This window comes from Thunnus maccoyii, chromosome 14 (assembly GCF_910596095.1).
Source record: "Thunnus maccoyii chromosome 14, fThuMac1.1, whole genome shotgun sequence".
Taxonomy (NCBI): Eukaryota; Metazoa; Chordata; class Actinopteri; order Scombriformes; family Scombridae; genus Thunnus; species Thunnus maccoyii.
The window spans coordinates 30,416,417-30,436,496 of record NC_056546.1 but is presented as its reverse complement, the minus strand read 5'-3'; the positions used below and the strand labels follow the sequence as shown (position 1 = coordinate 30,436,496).

Here is a 20,080-nt window from a genome sequence, read left to right as displayed (position 1 = left end):
TGAGCCATTATAATGCAGGTAATTCCACACCCCTCAATCTTATTTACTTGCCTTTTTTATGGACCAGCCTTTATTTGTTCATACCAGATACCCCCATGTATTATTAGAGATTTATTTAAATACCATTTACTGTATCTCATCTAAGGATAGATACAAGCCTTTATTTGAGACAGGCTATTATTAGAGATAGACTTTTATTCCTGATTCTCCCTGTTTTAATGTACTATATTTTAGTTCCTGGTTTATTTGATGCTGCCTCTGTTTGCTGTTAATGCAAACTCACTACTTACTGCTGATTTTTTACTTTAAAAACCTTCCAGTTTGGCACAATCCCTTCACTTCCTTTTTATTGTGGCTTTTATTGTGATACATTTTCAGATTATGTTTTATTACCAGCAGCAAAGGACAGAAAATTAGAATCACTACACTTCAGAATCACAAACAATACCTTAACTTCATTAGTGAGTGAGAAACATGATCCTGAATGCACCATGAGTCAATACAGCAGAGGTAATTTCATCAACAAATATGAATTTTATGTCAATTGAGAATAATTATAAGCATTTACATATACATTCAGAATTAAATTCCACACTTTTGCAAGCCAGTCAGATAAAAATAAACTACAGGTGGTTCTACATCATAATGACCAAGATTTTCACTTCATAAAAAAGCTAATTTATACATTGTACATGTTCTTAAAATACAATCATTCCTAACTCTCCAATTCTCTTCACAACATCTCTTAGCTTATGTCTTTAAAATGCATTACATATAAAAACACACAGTCCTAGTTAAAGTACAGGTGATGACTTCAGGATACGCATCTTCATTTTGTTACAGTGAAACATTCACTGAAGATATTCTGAAACTCAACACACAGTTGATCATAGGTCAACAATATAACATACACTGATGATGCTAATGGATCCATTCATGTTTCTTGCAACTTACTGTACATGCAAAAAACAAATTTGTGTTATTAAGTACATTAAGGGATGAGCTGCAGTGCACAAATATAAATAAAGAAGGACATATTTGTGTAGATTGAAGGTTTGTTGAGATCTTCAGTCTCAACTCTGAGAATGTACTGTTTCTGTCAGTGGGGAGAAGAGGTTATTTCACCAACATGTTTCTTAAAAATAGTTGCATTCATGAGCTCCCTTTTGTCCCTTCATTTATTGTAGTGATGGATTCTTCTCTGAGACTATGTAGTGAAACAACATTCTCCAAATCCACCCATAGTGCAAACTCTTTTATCAAACCACCTTACAGTAGCCTGATCATAAAGCAAAGGTATTAAATACATTTTAAAATTAGGTACAAATATCATGCCTTCCTGCTGTTGTGGAGTTTTGGAGTTTTGCTTTTTTGTGTTGGACTTTATGGCTGCTTGGAATCTCTGTTTCCCACTTCTGCTCAGTGGATACCTGTTAAATGAATCTTACCTGCAGAATCAAAATATTTGTACTCCATTGATTCTGGCAGCTACAGTTCTGTGGATGGAGTGATCCAGTCTCTGGGTACTTATTAAATATAAAACTAGTGGTATTCCCTCTTTTACACTGAGATTATTCAATCAATTATTCCATGGCAGCAGACAGGACTTGTTCAAATAAATCACCAGTTGTAAAATGAATTATAAATAATGCTCAGAACCGTCACATGATAAGAATAAATCTGCATACAGATCACTCCTGCATGTCTGATGTATGTTTGGCTGGAAAAAAAAGCAACACAGACTCTGGGTCACAAAGGAAAATGACAGCATGAGGTCAAAGACGAACAAAGACAATGTTAACATGCCTGGCGTTTGTTTCTCTCCCAGCCTGGTCTGGGTGTGGCGATCACCTTGTACTTGGCCGGCTGGAGGACCACACCAAACTTGCCCTCCAGACTGGGCAGAGAGTGGCCTGGTGGGACAGAGAGGGTGAAGCGCTGCAGGATCCAGGACAGGAAGAGGAAGAGCTCCATCTTGGCTAACGCCTCGCCCAAACACACCCTGATCCCGGCACCAAAGGGCAGGTAGCTGGACGAAGGGATGATCAGACCTGTGCCGTCACTGTTCAAGAACCGACCTGCAAAGGAGGAACATGGGAATCACAATTACCTAACACAGGTAAAATGACAAGCATGGTTCTTGGAAGCCTCTCAATTCCATTGCACTGAATGAATAAGCAACAAAATGGAAAGCTCTTATCTTAAAGTCATACTAGTCATATCTGTATTATTATTATTGTCGTTGTTATTACTGTTGTTATTATGCTTCTCTGTCTCTCTCCCCCTCCCTCCTTCTTTTTCTCTCAACCCAACTCGTCAAAGCAGATGGCTGCCCACCTAGAGCTGGATTCTGTTTGAGGTTTCTCCCTGTTAAAGAGGAGTTTGTCCTTGCTGCTGTTGCCAAGTGCTGCTCATGGGCGAATGTTGGGTCTGTAAATTAAAGAGTACAGTCTAGACCTGCTCTATATGAAAATGCCCTGAGATAACTTTTGTTGTGATTTGGTGCTATATAAATAAAATTGAATTGAATTGAATTGAATTAAAGGGCCAGTTCATCTTATTTCAAAAGTACCAATACAAACATGTAAAATACTCAAGTAAAAGTATTTAAAGAATTTAAAATTCTACATAAGCAAAAGTACAAAAGTATTATCAGCAAAATGGAATTAAAGTATCACAACTACTAATACTAGTTCTACAGAACAATGGCCATGACTGGCATGTTATTACATATTACATAATAGATTGTTAATACAGATGTATCAGTGTGTAAGCAGCATTGTGCGTTGTAGTTGCTTGACGTGTAGCTAGTTTGAACTAATCGAGACTCAGAGAATACAATATAACTTAGCAGTCAGGCTGTCCAAAGGGTCACAAGATAAAGATTTCAGACAAGATTTCAAACTCCACCAGCCAAGAGCCATCTGCACCTTTATTGAAGAAATTTAAACTTTTGTTAATATTTTCTGTAAATACTCTTCTAACATGTGTGTTTATGTTCATATATCACAGGCAGAACCTTCCAGATACATTTCATAATATTTTCCTTTTATCGTCAGACATTCACTCTTATTCAATGAGGCGATCAAAGGACTTTCATTTACCTTATTGTCACACTTCCAATCATCAATTTTTATTAATCAAATTCTCTGGAATTCACTAAGTACAACTTTGAAGTCGTCATCCTTTTAAAGTGACATTTAAAACACATTTTAAAAAAAAAATCTTTTATCTAAACAGAATTTTGTGACTGGGTCTGTATGCACATTTAAAGTGTTCAAATTTCTGTTTTGATTATTTTTTCTTTTCTTTCTTTTTCTCTTATTTACTGCTATACATGTTTTTTTTTTTTGTCTATTTTATGTTATATTGTTTTATGACTCAGTATGTTTTTAATGACTTGTTGAAATGAAGGGGACGACTTTGTATAAGCCCTTCACGCTTCCTTCCTCTCCTGCACAATTTAACATAATTTTTTACTGTGTAATATTTTATTGTAACCTTTGTGCAAATAAAATAAGAGAAATAAAGAATAAAATAAAAATGAACGTTTAATATGACAAACTATGAATGTCTGGACATTTGTTACTAAGTTTCATAATTCCTCAACATGTTTAGTTACCCAGAGTTGTAATCTTCTCAGGGTTGAACTATAATTAAACGGGCTCAGTTGAGTGCAGTCTATAAACAGTCATGTTATGTCCATAATAACAATGGAAGTGTCAGTGACCTGTCAGAAATGGGCTCCTCCTTATAATCATCATTAATCATGTTATTTATTGAGTTCAACAATAAGACTTTTTCCAGGATAAAATATGATACATGGAACAGAAGTTGATTCTCACCAGGGTCAAAGAGCTCGGGGTTTTTCCATTCTTTCTCATCATGGTGCAGAGACCACAGGTTGATAATGACTCGGGTTCCTTTTCTCACTGTGAAATCCCCGATGCTACAAAGAGGCACACACACAGAGGTGAGACTATAGGAACAGTGTTCCATGAGGTTTCATGTGGGCAGGTTATGGTTAGGGTTGTCTTCTGTGAAAGAAAGTAAATAATGAGTCCAGTGCATCAGTATAACTGGTCGTCTGACCAGTTACTGGTCAGTTGCTTCCATCCTGTCAGAGGTGAATGTCTCTGAATGAGTGTACCTGGTGTCACTGAGGGCCACATGGGGGATGAGCAGAGGGGCCACAGGGCGGATCCGTAACAACTCCCTGATGGTGGCCTCTAAGTAGGGCAGACTGCCTCTGTCACTGAGCTGGGGGGACCGGTCCCCCCCCACCTTACTGTCCAGCTCCTCCTGGATACTCCTCTGCACCTGAACACATGGACACACACACACTCAGACATCCTTAACCTGCACATTATTTTAATGAAATATTCATGTACATGTGTTTTTGTCTTATCCATCAGGGGGTTGAGGTTTGGGTATCACAAACACATGATTCATAGAATTTTCCAAGTCCCTGGGTTTGTCTGAATTTCAGACTTTTCTATATTATTTTTGGCATTTTCCTCTTTATGGGATGGTGGACAGTGTGGATGCAGGTAATAATGTTAATAGAGTTTCCTTAGAGCAGCATCTAGTGGACATTAAAGTAACTGTAACTTATGGCATTTTGCATTAGCTTTTCCAATTGGTCAAGCTTGTAAAGTCAAACAAGTTCCAACTTTAAAACTGCCAAAAAAGTGTTAACAGTCACTGTAAACACACACTTTAGAGCAATAATATGTCACAGGTGTACTCTGCTACAGGTAGAGTGTGTCTGTATGGTTAAATGAAGGCTGACGCCTCTGCTGCTCCAAGCCTAACCTGTGGGTGATGGATGAGGTAAGTGACAGCCCATCTGAGCACAGTGGTGGTGGTTTCCACGCCAGCTCCGAAGATGTCTCCCACAGTCATAAGGAGGTGGTCGTCACTGAGGCCCACAGACTCTGCACCGATCTCTGCTGTGTTGTTGTTCTCAGCGCTGCGCTTGGCTCTGAGCAGGGCGTCCAACAGGTCTCTCTGCACATGGTCACTGTAGTCTGCCTGGGAGGGACACCATGTTCATTTACAGTGCACACACAAGCATTGGATATATTATATTTCATGGGATTTGCATTTAGCAGATAGACCTACTTGCTGTAGTAAAATATGTGAGTATATAAGTGCAATAATAATCCTTAAAAAATCCTATTTTATCAGATCATTTTTTAATAACTTTTGAATTCCTATTACTGGATTACACATCATTAGACAAAAACGTCTTCACTAGATGTCTCTCTGATAGTGTTGTAGATAAATTTAAGGAAGCAATACCGTCAGTACTGAATTCACTGCCATGTCTCAATACTACAGAGGACTCTTAAGTTAACTTTAGTCCCTCCCAAATTGATAATCTTATTGATAGTGCTGCAGGCTTACTAAGACAAACACTCGACTCCATCGCCCCCTTAAAAAAGAAGATAAGAAAACATAAGAGGTTAGCTCCATGGTATAACTCCCAAACCCGCAAATTAAAGCAAACATCGCGAAAATTGAAAAGGATTTGGCGTTCCACCAAAGTAGAAGAATCTCGCTTAGTCTGGCAAGATAGTCTTAAAACATATAGGAAGGCCCTCTGTAATGCCAGAGCCGCCTATTACTCAGCATTAATAGAAGAGAATAAAAACAGCCCTAGGTTCCTTTTTAGCACTTTGGCCAGGCTGACAAAGAGTCATAACTCTACTGATCCATGTATTCCTATAGCTATCAGTAGTAACGACTTTATGAGCTTCTTTAATGATAAAATTCTAACTATTAGAGACAAAATTAACCACCTCCTGCCCTCAACAGGCACTGATTTATCCCCAAACACAGGAACCTTAGAAACAGCTGTAAAATCTGACATATATTTGGACTGTTTTTCTCCAGTAGACTTTCCTGAACTAACTTCAATGATTTGTTCAGCTAAACCATCAACCTGTCTCTTAGATCCCATCCCAACTAGGCTGCTTAAGGAAGCCTTACCCTTAGTGAGCACTTCTTTACTAGATATGATCAATCTGTCTTTAGTAACAGGCTATGTACCACAGTCCTCTAAAGTAGCTGTAATTAAACCTCTTCTTAAGAAGCCTACTCTTGATTCAGGTGTTTTAGCTAATTATAGACCTATATCTAACCTTCCATTTCTATCCAAGATCCTTGAGAAAGCAGTCTCTAATCAGTTATGTGACTTTCTACATAACAATAGTTTATTTGAGGATTTTCAGTCAGGATTTAGTGCACATCATAGCACAGAGACAGAACTGGTGAAAGTCACAAATGACCTCCTAACTGCATCGGACAAAGGATTTGTCTCTATACTTGTCCTGTTAGATCTTAGTGCTGCATTCGACACAATTGACCATCAAATCCTTTTGCAGAGACTGGAACATTTAATTGGCATTAAAGGAACTGCATTAAGCTGGTTTAAGTCCTATTTATCAGACCGATTTCAGTTTGTACATGTTAATGATGAATCCTCCGTGAAGGCAAAACTTAGACACGGAGTTCCACAAGGTTCTGTACTTGGACCAATTCTATTCACCTTGTATATGCTTCCTTTAGGTAATATTATTAGGAAACACTCCATAAATTTTCATTGTTACACAGATGACACCCAATTATATTTATCAGTGAAGCCAGATGAATCCAATCAGTTAAACAAACTCCAAACATGCCTTAACGACATAAAGACCTGGATGACCTGCAATTTTCTACTACTAAATTCAGATAAAACTGAAGTTATTGTGCTTGGCCCCAAACACCTTAGAAACACATTATCTAATGATATAGCTACTCTAGATGGCATCACCCTGGCCTCCAGCACCAACGTAAGGAATCTGGTAGTTATCTTTGATCAGGATATGTCCTTTAACTCCCACATAAATCAAATTTCGAGGACTGCCTTCTTTCACTTACGTAATATCACAAAAATCAGGCACATCCTGTCCCTAAAAGATGCAGAAAAACTAGTTCACGCATTTGTTACTTCTAGGCTGGATTATTGCAATTCCTTATTATCAGGCTGCCCTAACAAGTCTCTAAAGACTCTCCAGCTGGTCCAGAATGCAGCTGCACGTGTATTGACTAAAACTAGAAAAAGAGACCACATTTCTCCCATTTTAGCTTCACTACATTGGCTTCCTGTAAAATCTAGAATAGAATTTAAAATCCTTCTCCTAACTTACAAAGCCCTTAATAGTCAGGCACCATCATATCTTGAAGAGCTCATAATACTGTATTAACCCACTAGAACACTGCGCTCCCAGTATGCAGGCTTACTGGTGGTCCCTACAGTCTTTAAAAGTAGAATGGGAGGCAGAGCCTTCAGCTATCAGGCTCCTCTTCTATGGAACCATCTACCGGATTCAGTCCGGGGTGCAGACACCCTCTCTATGTATAAGAGTAGGCTTAAAACTTTCCTTTTTGATAAAGCTTATAGTTAGGGCCGACCAGCCTCACCTTGGATCAGCCCTTAGTTATGCTGCTATAGGCCTAGACTGCTGGGGGACTTCCCATGATGCACTGAGCTCCTCTCTCCTCCTCCTCCTCTCCATCTGTATGCATTCATGTAACATCAATGCATGTCACTAACTTTGCTTCTTCCCCAGAGTTTTTTGTGCTTTCTCATCTCACAGGAAAACCTGAGTCCCGGGCCGAACCTTCGCGGTCCTTCACAGTCCTGATGGCATCCTTCCCTGGCTATTGCTGCTTGTGCTTGTTGTTGCTGTTATGATTGTTTTTCTTATGTCCCCCCTCCCCCTTTCCCTCTCTCTTTCTCTCTCTCAACCCAACCGGTCAAAGCAGATGGCCGCCCACCAAGAGCCGGGGTCTGCTTGAGGTTTCTACCCGTTAAAGGGGAGTTTTTCCTTACCGCTGTCGCCAAGTGCTTGCTCATGGGGGAATTGTTGGGTCTCTGTAAATTAAAGAGTACGGTCTTGACCTGCTCTATGTGAAAAGTGCCTTGAGATGACTTCTGTTGTGATATGGCGCTATATAAATAAAAATTGATTGATTGATTGATTGATTTTCAGCAAGGTTCTTATATTTTTTAATAAGAATGTTCAAGATTTTTAAGAAGGAACCAAGAAGTTAGAGAGTTGGGTAAACTTTGTAAATGGACAGAAACCCTTTTAATCCCAAGTATATATTGATTTATTATTGTAACATCCCCTTTTTAGTATTGTATACTTGCCTCTGGTTTACAACTACACAAAGACTTTTTTAAAATTATTTTTTAGAGAAAATAAAGTATTGTCTGGACACATGGGCCTGCTGAAATGGTTAAATAGGGTTTCAAAAGTTGCAGGTCACATTTCAGCTAATAACCATGAAAATAAATGTATTTGTTGATGTGACATTAAGAGCAGAGGTTTTCACTAGATTTTCAGGAGAAAAATGATTCTTGGTCTCAATAGTGACAGCACAGTGTACAGAATTAGTGAGAAGCTGCATACCTTGTGTTCGTCATATCTCTTCTGTAGAAGATTGTCTCTGATTGAAACACACTGCTTTAGAAGACGCAGGTCTGCATTGGGAAAAATCTGTGACAGAGAAAGTGACAATCTGTGACAGAGAAAATCAGAGGACTGATTTCTTTGATATAATGAGTGTACATGTTTTCATTACACATTGTAATGTGAATATGACTAGCAGAATCATTATATACAGTATTCTCAGCCTTATATTTCTTGTTTGATTCTAGGTTGAGATGGAGGGTTGTATTAGCTTAAAAATATCTCCATTTGCTACACTCATGAATCATGACAAAATACAAGAGTTTTCTGGGATTTATGGGAAATATGGTCTTATACCACTGAAACAGACATCAGTAGTAATTAAGTGTTAATTATCCTGACAAAACCACATGGATATTTGAAAAATACACAAGATGAATCTTTAATTATGTTCCTAATCCTTCCTGCTTATTGCTTCATTCTCCTTAATGTTTGTGTTTATCTACCTGTAACCAGGGGAAGATGTCCACTGGGCTGTCTTTGGCCACAGTGTCCACGATGCCCTGGCTGTAGTGCAGCATGGCCTCAAATTCGGGGTCTCCTCTTTGGTAAGATGAGTTGAAGCAGAGTGAACAGATGACATTTGTGACAGCCCGAGTGAGCTCAGGAGACAAATCCAGGGCCAGTCCAACAGCTGCTGCCTCAAACAGGATGGAGCACAGAGACTGGGCCTCTGCACAGACTGAGTAGGACAGAGGGGACACACCATCTTCAGTTACTGATGTGTTAAATACCTTCTCTCGAAATCAAAGTCTGTGTCATAGAGCTCCATTGTTGTCCCCAACTATTAAAACACATCAATGAGCCACACTGCTGCCCTGGGTGACATGTTCCGTCATTACCATGAGCACACACACTGTAGTTTAGTTTGACTCAATCCCACATACACTGCACCAAATATGTATTAATCCGCCGCTGAGAATAGTCCTCAACAAATGCCCTATTTCCTTCTGTTTGAGCAATGTTTGTTAAAAAACTACCAGCTGTTTGGGAAATTATTGAGCCTTTTTTTAACTAAAACTTTTTCAATAGGAAGCAATAGTTTGGAGTGTCAGAAACAGGGTAGAGAAGTAAGAAAGTACTGAGATATGGATTAACACATTGTTGGTTTGGGTCATGGGATTTTCATGGGATTTGTTGAGGAGAAGAAAAATATAGTTTAAGGGTTCCTACACTAAATAGCCCCATATGTGGACAGAGTAAATGCACAGGGAGCAACACATAAAATTAATCTACATTTCAAATGTATTTTTTTGCTGCCTACCTGCCATCAAATGAATCTGAGAACATGCAGGGGCTTTAATGGGTTTGTTTTTCCCAGGCACACAATAAAACACTTCTCTGCATGCAACTAACGTTATGTCCAAAGAGCTTTAGCTTGCCTCATTGCATAGAGCATTATTAATGCAACCTTATTATGGCAGGCGTAATGTATCTTAAAAACTATAAAGTTTCAAGGATAAATCCTGAATTGAAAGACTGTATAGACTGTATACACAAAGCCCCCCCCCCACTGTCTTCCTATGCATGTCTTGCATCCAGCCAAAATTTAATTCAATTCCCCAGTGAACACACAGCTGAGCTGGTAGAATTTGATTCCGCTATAGTTCCATCAACATTATTGTACAGACAAGAATCACATCACATATTAATTCACACAGCACAATAGTCATATCATCATTTCTGAAAAAAGCAGAATGCTCAGTGGTAGAATGATGTACAGTTTTGAATTGCAGATGATAATGTCAAATTTTAAAGGGCTAGTTCACCCAATTTTAAAGGGCTAGTTCACCCAAATTGTAACAGTTTTTACTGAGACTTTTGTCTTTGGTAGAAACTAACTCTATGAAAACTCTTCACAGTAAAAAATGTGGATTATCCACAGCAACTGGAAAATGCTTCTAGAAAAACATAGCTGCTGAGTTTTTCTGATGTATTATTTTGTGCTTTAAGCTCCACAAAAGGCAGAAGCAGAAATCTACAAGACAGATATCTCCAAACCTGGACAAATAAACCAAAACTATCTGCATGAGAGGGAAGAAAAAAAAATCCTAAATGATTTGTAACTTAGGTGAACAAACCTTTCACTTGAACACTTGTGTATCTGTGGACAGAGTAAAAGCAGACAGAACGTCCAATACATCTCAGAAATATCAGAGCTGTAATCTATGAGGCATGTACTGTATAAAACCAGTATAACATGAAGTGAGAGGAGCAGTGTTGTTAGAAGTGTAGAATGAACTGTACTCACTGATCTTCTCGATGGAGGCAGAGCCTTCTCCAAACATGCACAGAGCTCCATGGACTATTTTCCTGTGGAACCTCCAGGTAGCACTGTAGTCTCCAAAGGCGATGTCTTTCCCATCTCGGGTCAGAACATCTGTGGTTACCTCCATCACACATAGGACAGGGTGGAAAAACCAGAAAACATAAATGTCTACAAAAAAGGTGGTGCACATACTATAACTGCTTCTGCTAAAATGATGAAGACAATGAAGAAGAGGTATACCCACAGTTCTAGGTCTCCCAGCAAATATCTTTCCCTTCTTCAGCAGGACTTCTTTGGCATGTGTGTGCTGGTTGACGATGATGACATTGTAGGAGCCCATCATCAGAGAGTATGTCTGTCCGTATTTCTCCTGCAGCTCCTTGAAAAGCACATGAGGCGGGTGTGAGCTTCGCAGACTGAGCAGACTGCCAATAAGGGGGAGTGATGGGAGGCGGGGAGGTACTTGGGTGCCATGTGGGGACATCCTGAGCTTCAGCTGCAACACTAACAAAGCAAGGCACATGACCAAAAGCACACACAGGCACAGAAACCAAGCCATATCTGCAGCAGAGGGCCCTGAGGGGTCTGGCTCAGCGGAGGCCAAGCATTACTGAGAGGAGCTGTGCAAGAAGGCTCTGAGCTGCAGCAGGGCCACCGTTTTATGCTGCTCTTTCAATGCCACATCCTTGACTCTGAATGTTTTAAGCCCTCCCAATTTAAACAAGATAAGACAATACATGATTCACTGAACATCTCAATATACTGTACATGGACACTGTTAAAGTGTAATCAGCAGTGGGGGAAAGTAACTATTTAGCATACATTATGGTAGTGAAGTACAATTTTGTGGTACTTGTACTTTATATGTATTTATATGTATTTTGACTTTCTTTCATTTTCCTTTACATTTCCACTCCATTTACATTTATCTGACAGATATGGTTAATTTTTACTTTGCAGGTTACATAAAAAAACATATGATCAGTTTATAAAGCATGATACATTGGTATATATTAAGCCACCCAACCATATATAAAAGAATTAAATCAGCCCCAAGTCAAACAACTGCTTAAATACATAACACAATAATATGATATATAATCATGAAAGGGGTAATTTTGCATAATGAGTAGCCTACATTAGTATTGATGGTTAAGAAGTAGTTGAGGTTGAATTCAGGACTTTTACTTGTAGTGGAGTATTTTTTTTACACTGTGGTATTTCTACTTTTACTCAGGTTAAGGATCTGAATGATTTTTTCACCGTTATAGAAGTTTTTACTGTATACTTTTATTTTCCCATATAATCTATAGTAGCGCAAAATATTATTCAGAAATATCATGCATAGTTTACATATGCCTATTTATAGTTAAAATGTAACAATTTACTTTCAAACATACATTATGAGAGTCTATAGTCTATGCAATCGCCAGTCTACAAAGATATATCTATATAGATGTATCTTTCATAACTGTCAGAATGCGTCTTAAACCGCATTCTGACAGTTTACAATGTTAACCATTATATAGATATAAAAATGAAAGTCTATCCGCTTTGCTTGTAGTTTTGCTAAATTCATAGGATACATGTGAAGTGAAACAAATAGCGGACGCGGTGCTGTGTATATTGTCCCTGCCCACGCACCGTAGCTAGCCAAACAGAAAATGGCTTCAGCAGAGTCCCAGCCGCGGTTTGGTCAGTCTGTCAAAGGCTTATTATCCGATAAAGTGGGCTCTTGTAGCGGGGATGTGATCGCACTGACCCGCCAGGTGCTGAAGGGATCCCGCAGCCAAGAGGTAAAACCCCAAAGTAACGTAAAGCGTTAACTAGCAGCTTCATTAAAAGAGCTAACAGAGCAACCGGAACACCGACAGGACAATTCAAAACAGAGCTGTCCCACTAACTGTCCCAGCCAATATAATCCCCAACGACTCCAGCAGTACGACTTCATGTGGAGAAATGAGCTTTAGTTTTTATTTTGGTTAACTTGATACTGCTAATGCAGATTTAGTCGTATGATTTAATTTGTCATGTAGCTCGTTGGCCTCGATGAAGGCGTTTAACGCTTAGTTAGTGAAGGTGTGTTGCAATAATATTTCTAATAAATACAAACAAACACAAATAACAAACTATACTCAGTGCTGAATATGAAGTGACAGCTGGACACCTGTCCATCATCAGCTGTCCACATAGACTGTTGGTTGTAACTGACGTCACCAAAGCTAAAACCAACTGAACAGAAAATGAATTCGCAGCTATATTAAGAATCTGTAAATCGTTTAAGTCATTTTCAAGCAGAAAACCCCAGATTCCTGGTTCCACCTTCTCAGTGGGGACAACGTGCTGCTATCTTTGACTTATGTGATATTAAACTGAATATCTTTGTGTATGGAACTGACAGTGTGAAGACATCAGCTTGGTTAAAAAACTGTGACATTTTAGAGATCAAATGATGAATTGATTATTTATTTTTTCTTCAAGCTTCTTGGGCAAGCAGCCAGAAATATGGTTATCCAGGAGGACGCCATCCTGCACTCAGAGGATGTAAGTATCCAGCCCCGTTTAACACGGCACGGGGGGACAAAATATTGGAAACTCTATTCAGTATCAAGGAAGACAACAGCACCACAATCTACAGTCTCAAAAACTATGGAGTCATATCAACACCGCTCTAAGAGAGTCTCAATTACATTACATTATAAAGGGTTTTTCTCATTTTCTGGTCACTGAGTGTTTGTGACACTTACATGATGTAATAAAAGGTAAAGTTACGTGCTCTCATTTGTGGGATAATTCACACAATTCAACATGGTTATCATCTGTCTTCCAGAGTCTGAGAAAAATGTCCATCATCACCACACATTTACAATATCAGTGAGTATTGACTACCTGTTGCTGTTCATGTGTAAAAATATGTCAAACTGTGGAAGTTAAATACTGAAACTGTCTGTCTGTCACTCAGGCAGGAGGCCATCCAGAAGAAGTAAGTCTAAATTCTCCACTGTTTGTTCTTTAGTAGAAACATCTTACATCACTGTCTCAACAGTAAGCCATAACACAAGCTGATGACGTTGCACTGACTCTCATGTGTTGGCAGTGTGGAGCACTCTAAAAACCTGCAGGACCAGCTGAGACACCTACTGAAGTGACAGAGCAGAAGACACGGAGCCTTCATCAGACGATGACGTGCTAATCAACGCTGTCTCAGCAGGATTCCATAGAGTCTAATATTGGACCACATGGATAATCTGCCATATTTTTACTTTATAACATACTGTTGGAACTGTCACTGGACTTATGTGGGACTCATTTAAGCAGTTTGAAAGGGAAGTTCCGCTCTGTATCAAACACAGTGCCTTGCTCATGGGCAAAGATCCCCAAGATGTTTTCTTGAGATTCCTCTGTTTTTATCAGTTGTATTCAATCTATTTATTAAAGACCTTGTCAATGTCACCTTTATCTGTATTCTGCTCCTCATAATGCCACCCTGTGAAACAAATCAAACAGCACATCACTGCAAAGAGCAGTAACATACCTTCATTTCTCAATTAGAGGCCCCCAGCGGCAAAGAGAACCAGGCCTATATTTGCAACAGACATATATTTCTATTTCCCCTGTTCCCCAGTCCTCCATGTTGGACTGCTGTCTTGATAAATTCAGTATAATGTCCTTTTCTACTAATAACTAAGCACTAATTCCTTTAGTGCAGCAAGAGTCACTAAATTTACCATGTGAACTGTACAAATGTTTTTTTTTTTTTAAACCCGATTGTATTTGTTTTTGTTGGCTATGAGAATTTACGATAATGTCTGAAATGCACAGAGAATTGGAACGCTATTCTTTTTTTTGTTTATTTGTTGTTTATTAATATTATTTTTTATCCAGATCCAATTGCTACTCACTTCAGGTCACTTCATGTATTAAAATGTGTAAGTGGTAAGGGATTTCATTGTGCATATATTCATCTCTGCTCTTTAGGTTTTGAGAGAACAGTAATGAAACCAGGAGATATTTCACCACTCTTGTAGAAGATGAATAACAATTCATGGCCCCTGTGTTTCAAGGATGGAGCAGATCTAAGTGTGCACTGCAGGAAGATGTACAAATAATCACGTGTAGAAACACCAGCTTAAGCTCTATATGGTGGAGTCAATGTACTTCCAGTTCTGAGTTGCACACCTAGTTTTACCCAAATATACCTGCTTGCAAGTCTAGTTAAATGCATTTAAATTATGCATTAAAATCAACGTTATATCAATATTAAGTTATTAACTGATTATAATTAAAGATGGAGAGGGTATAATTATTCCAGTGGTACACTCCAAACTCCAGTCTGCTGCCAGTCAACATAAAATGAAAAGTTATCAAACATTTTCTACATGAAACTAATATTTCTTCATGAAGCTGAGAGAGTGCTTTGTTAGCTGCATGGTCAGCTCAGACTCATGATAAGGAGCAAAGGGACAAACTTATCAGTAGCCTGAAGGGCAAACAGCTGCTTGGCCCTGACAGTGTCCCTGAGACCATGCTGCTGAGTCTTGTGCATGTGTGCAACAGCATGAGCTGGCTGAGGGCAGATAGTTCACAACACTTATACAGCGGACATACTGGCCTTCCCTGAGTCAGCTAGTCAATTCAATCTGTGTAAGAATGAAGAGTGATACATAGTTTTAATATTATAATGGCTACAGAGATTAATATCAAGCTATTCATTAGGGATGTGCAGAGGTATTTGTATTTGTATCTGTATTTGTTGAAGCAGCAAAATGATTTGTATTTGTATTGAAATAAAAGTGGAAAGAGGCTTAAAAATCCTGTTTTTGTATTTATTATCCTTTTAATTTTAGAAAATTAAAGTGTTACAATAAGTGTTTATGAATAAACTACCCTATGAAGGAGGTCCCTACACCAGGTCTTGAACTGGAGTCTCCCAGATCATAGACGACTCTGCTGACTACTGAGCTAAAACTGTACTCATTGACTCATTGCAGACAGACCTCTACTTATTTACACACCCATAACACAGAGACAGCACACCCTGTAACATGTAGTAGAACTTCAAACGTGATTCTTGCTTTGCACTTTTTATTTATTGTCTATTTTTTACAACCTAACTTTGTGGAAAGGAGAAGGGGAACAACAGGTTATGGAGAGTCCCTTGGGACTTACCCCTGATAGATGTAACAGTGGAGCAGAGGAGAGAGACTGAGATATGTGTAACCGACCTGCAAACTGGTATTTGACATGTTTTTTTCTTCTTCCCAAAAACAAATAATTTTTAAAATATTTGTATGAAACAAATATTTCTATAAAACCCACTGTTTGTGCTTTGCCGAGTAATATATTTGTATTCGGGCACACCAATAGAAATATATAACAGTTAATACAGCTAACTTCTGTGTCATATTTTGGGGATGTTGGTGAGACCCTCATCACAACACTCAGACTCAGACTCCTGACTTGAGTCCTAAATGCAACACCTGACTAGTACACTGAAGATCAAAATAGAATTTTTGTATAGTATGTATGTTTTTCAAATATATGCATCGTCACTTCAAACACACTCTTCCTTCTGTCTTTAATACTTATTACATTCATCTTCATCAACATGCATCTTCAAAAACTTCAAATGCTCCATTTTTATTTAGATTTGTAAGTTACAATTGAGTTTTCTTCAGGTCATTGTGTTATTGTTCGCTCCTGAAATGTGATGTTTTCGCCTCAAGAGGAGCTGCACATTTAGCTTTGTGGCTTTACCTGCACATCAGTCATGTGCTTTTACCAGTTTGAATTTCACCCTGATCACCCTGACCTTTTGTATTCATTGAGCAAACATAAAAACCTTTAAAACTTCAAAACCCTTCAAAACTGCACACAGTCAAACGTTTGAGAGAGCTGACCTCTGTCCTGACAAATGGAGGACTCGGGAGGATTTTGTGCTCAGTATTTGCCTGCAGCCTGTATCAAACCCTCCTCCAATGTGTGGATGCGTCCCCACTCAGGCACAGCACTGACCCTGTCAGGTGGATTAAGGCCCTGTGTGCTGCCAGGCCATTTCCAGCTGCTGTCTTAAACCTTGAGTGTAAATGATGTTCTTCCCCCACGACAGCACGTCATCTTATCAAAGCCCCGAGGTCTCTGACAATGCAGGTCCAGGGACAACAGCTCATCAGGGAAAATCTCACATCTTCTGCCCCTTAGAAATCTACACACGTCATAATCTCAAGACAAAACATTGTGTGTGTGCCAGCCAGTCAGTCTACCAGCTATCCATCATTTCATGAAAATGAAAACTCATCATAAAGTGTCCAAGGTCCACCATGTGCCTCCAGAACAGCCTTAGGGCTCCTTGTCATAGATTCTCCAAGTGTGTGAACTCTGCTGGAGGGACGAACATCATTCTTCCAGAACATATTCCCTCATCTGGTGTTTTGATGACAGTGGTAGAGGTCGCAGCAAAATGTCCCTAAGGTGTTCAGCTGGGTTGAAATGTGGTGACTGTGCAGGCCATAACATGTGATTCACATCATTCTCTAACGTGTTCTCTAACATTCACGTGTTTCCTTTAATTCTTCACTCATGTGTATATTCTCCTTTAAAAAAGTCCTGCCCACCAAGAATTCACACTGAAAGCAATCAGGACACATAGCAGTTGAGTTTTTCAAACGTAACCTGCCACTGGTTTGAGCAGCTCAAATGAAAATGAATTCTCCTCTGTTGTATTGAGGTAGAGGCAGAAACCTCAGAGACAGATATCTCAATACCGGGACAAATAAAACAAAAACTAACTGCATGAACAGAGGTAAGAGAGAATGGTTTTCTTCAGATTTGGGTGAACTGAACATTTAAATCCACATTCTTTCTGCTCTGAGGTCACAGAGGTAAACATTGAATGTATAAATCTAAGGCAGTATTATGATTTTTATATAATAATGTGGATTACACTAGAGCAAAGGGGGCAGAGAATAAAATGAGAAATTACAGTTTGTGAATCAACACTGTACCGTGAACTTACAATCACTGCAGTTCAATTTTTGCAAGCTTTCAGCTCCCTCTGCTGGGAACTTGTTGTTGTTGAGTGTACTATTAACCAAAAAAAGTAAAGATCATTTACTTAAGTAAAAGTCCCAATATCAAAATGTGAAAAAACAACACAAAAACTCATGTAATTACATTTAAAAGTACAATGCAGTTAGGTACTAAATATAAAAGTACTGATTTTGCAGAATAGCACCTTACATAATGTTACAAATGTTAGTTTAGAAATTATCATCATTATAATCTTAAATGATGACTTCCTGGTAATTCATCAAGTCTGCAATTAAAAAGGTCAAACAGTTGTTCTTGTTTTGTTTTGTTTTCTCTAGATGGTTAAGTGCTCAAACTGTGTATTGAAACAGTCCTTCACATGAATTAAATAAGAATATTTTTGTTATTGACAACAAATCCCATGAAATGACCAAAACCAACAACATATAAATCTACCTCTCATTGCTTTCTGATTGATCTACTCCATGTTTCTCAGTTCCAAGCTCTTTGATATCTACTGATGATGTATATGTTTAGGGAAGGCTCATCAATATATATTTTCCTTTTTCTAAAAGGGCTCTTTAATTTTCTAAAACAGCCGGCCACTGTCGTTTTCAGCAAACATGACACACAGGGTATTTGTTGGGGATTATTTTCAGCTGCCCATTAATCCACATTTGGTGTCACCCAGTTCAACAGTGTGGCTCATTGATGGACAGGTGACGTTCATGAGATATGGTTGACTATAAGAAATATGTAGACTATCACCAGCCTTATTTTATTGGAACTTCACTGAAAAGACTGAGTGAGTTAGGCTGGAGAAAGAAAAGCAGGAAGTCAATACAACAGTCCCTACAAGTCATTTTGCAGCAGGCAAAGTGTGCTATCATACTGCAGTCAGTGGGCCCACAGAGGGGCTGATCCATGTTATGTCTTCAGGCTGAGTCCAACTGGGCCTCATGTATACAGACGTGACCACCGGGTGCTCACCTGGGAGGTCCCCTCTCAGGCCTGGCTCCAGGAGACAGCCCTGATATCCCTAGTCCAACATTCTGAAGGTCCTGAGTCAAAGGTTCTTGATTTGCTCTGAGTCCCTCCACCAATATTAAAGGTGGTCATTCTCAGGGGGAAAGCCAAAAGCTGTCCCTGTTAGCAGCTTGTGACTAATCTATGACTAGGGCCCTATGAAATGTGTTTGAATTTTTTCCAGATTCTGCTTTATTTTCTCCCAAATTCCGTGTTTTCCATTTTAATTTTCCTGAATTCTGTGTTTTATGATTTAAGCACATTTTGTCACCAGAAAGAGTGTCTTAATCATGTGGTGGATGAATAAGATTTCAACAATTCAATAAGAAAGTATTCAAAATTGCATCGTACATTGAATGAAATGAATATATATATCAATGAATTTGTAATGATGCAACATGATATTGCACTATTTTTTAATCAAAGAAAGTGCTTCAATACACAGTAAACTCAGACATCAGCATGAAGAAGTGAAAGAGATATGTAAGCACAATAGCCTCAAGTAATCCTTCACATAAACAATAATAATCACAAAATAACATTGGTGAAATGAGGCTTATAGATTGGATATTGCTCTGCTCTAAATTTACTTTCAGTTTTTGGATGACTTAGCCGTGTCAGAGGGCCTCATTGACATGACTGTGTGTGTGTGTGTGTGTGTGTGTGTTTGTTGTAGCAGGTTTGAAACTTTTAAATGAAGAGGGGTGCCAGTCAGAGTCATGTCTGACAAATAATAATATTGCTTTTAATTTGACAAGTTTACATTATTAATTTCTAGTTGACATTGTGAGTGTATGTGATGTGCTGTTCTGTGTAGTTTTGTATTTTGTATAATGTGTCCTGTGTGTTTTTTGAAAATGAGCTGTAAGCTGATGGTAACATTTATATTAAACACTGCACATGGTCCCAATAGATAAATAAGACAGTTATAATAGTAATAACACTGTCCGAGGAAACACAAAGAGGGAATTTGATGCTAAAAAGACTGTAAATGTGTCAGATATCCACTTGATATGACTAACTCAGACTGTGCTGAGCTGAATATAAGCGTAACATCTACTTTTAAATGCATTTTTGCACAAATGACTGTGGTCAATGTCCATTTGTGCACCTGACTGTTGTTTTAAGACAGACTTGGAAAAAACATGAACCTGTCCTTTAACATTAGAAAATACATTAGCTAAACAAACTCATTCTCTATGGATGTAAATGGCAGACAAGAGTGTTGGTA

General features: G+C 38.6%; 2 protein-coding genes across 2 annotated transcripts; one reads left to right on the top strand and one right to left on the bottom strand.

The window, feature by feature from the left end:
• Nucleotides 1-511: 511 nt before the first annotated feature.
• LOC121911892 (steroid 17-alpha-hydroxylase/17,20 lyase) lies at nt 512-11,438 on the bottom strand. Its single transcript, XM_042433825.1, has 8 exons — nt 11,039-11,438; nt 10,777-10,915; nt 8,972-9,207; nt 8,466-8,552; nt 4,816-5,034; nt 4,151-4,320; nt 3,846-3,949; nt 512-2,078 (listed from the first exon to the last, which is right to left on the bottom strand). Exons 1-8 carry the CDS (start codon nt 11,351-11,353, stop codon nt 1,798-1,800), a joined length of 1,551 nt encoding a protein of 516 aa, XP_042289759.1. The 5' UTR covers nt 11,354-11,438; the 3' UTR covers nt 512-1,797.
• A 988-nt stretch (nt 11,439-12,426) lies between these two features.
• borcs7 (BLOC-1 related complex subunit 7) lies at nt 12,427-14,247 on the top strand. Its single transcript, XM_042433642.1, has 5 exons — nt 12,427-12,590; nt 13,276-13,338; nt 13,625-13,668; nt 13,757-13,777; nt 13,892-14,247. Exons 1-5 carry the CDS (start codon nt 12,459-12,461, stop codon nt 13,941-13,943), a joined length of 312 nt encoding a protein of 103 aa, XP_042289576.1. The 5' UTR covers nt 12,427-12,458; the 3' UTR covers nt 13,944-14,247.
• The last annotated feature ends 5,833 nt before the right edge of the window (nt 14,248-20,080 follow it).

What these genes read in the sequence shown, in the direction of transcription:
- LOC121911892 (XM_042433825.1), bottom strand. Translation starts at nt 11,353, where the DNA reads ATGGCTTGGTTTCTGTGCCTGTGTGTGCTTTTGGTCATGTGCCTTGCT. An exon ending in TTGCTGGGAGACCTAGAACT is followed by an intron (nt 10,916 to 11,038) that starts GTGGGTATACCT and finishes TGTGTGATGGAG; the next exon opens with GTAACCACAGATGTTCTGAC. An exon ending in ACATCTTCCCCTGGTTACAG is followed by an intron (nt 8,553 to 8,971) that starts GTAGATAAACAC and finishes TCTCTGTCACAG; the next exon opens with ATTTTTCCCAATGCAGACCT.
- borcs7 (XM_042433642.1), top strand. Translation starts at nt 12,459, where the DNA reads ATGGCTTCAGCAGAGTCCCAGCCGCGGTTTGGTCAGTCTGTCAAAGGC. An exon ending in CCATCCTGCACTCAGAGGAT is followed by an intron (nt 13,339 to 13,624) that starts GTAAGTATCCAG and finishes TCTGTCTTCCAG; the next exon opens with AGTCTGAGAAAAATGTCCAT. An exon ending in ACCACACATTTACAATATCA is followed by an intron (nt 13,669 to 13,756) that starts GTGAGTATTGAC and finishes TCTGTCACTCAG; the next exon opens with GCAGGAGGCCATCCAGAAGA.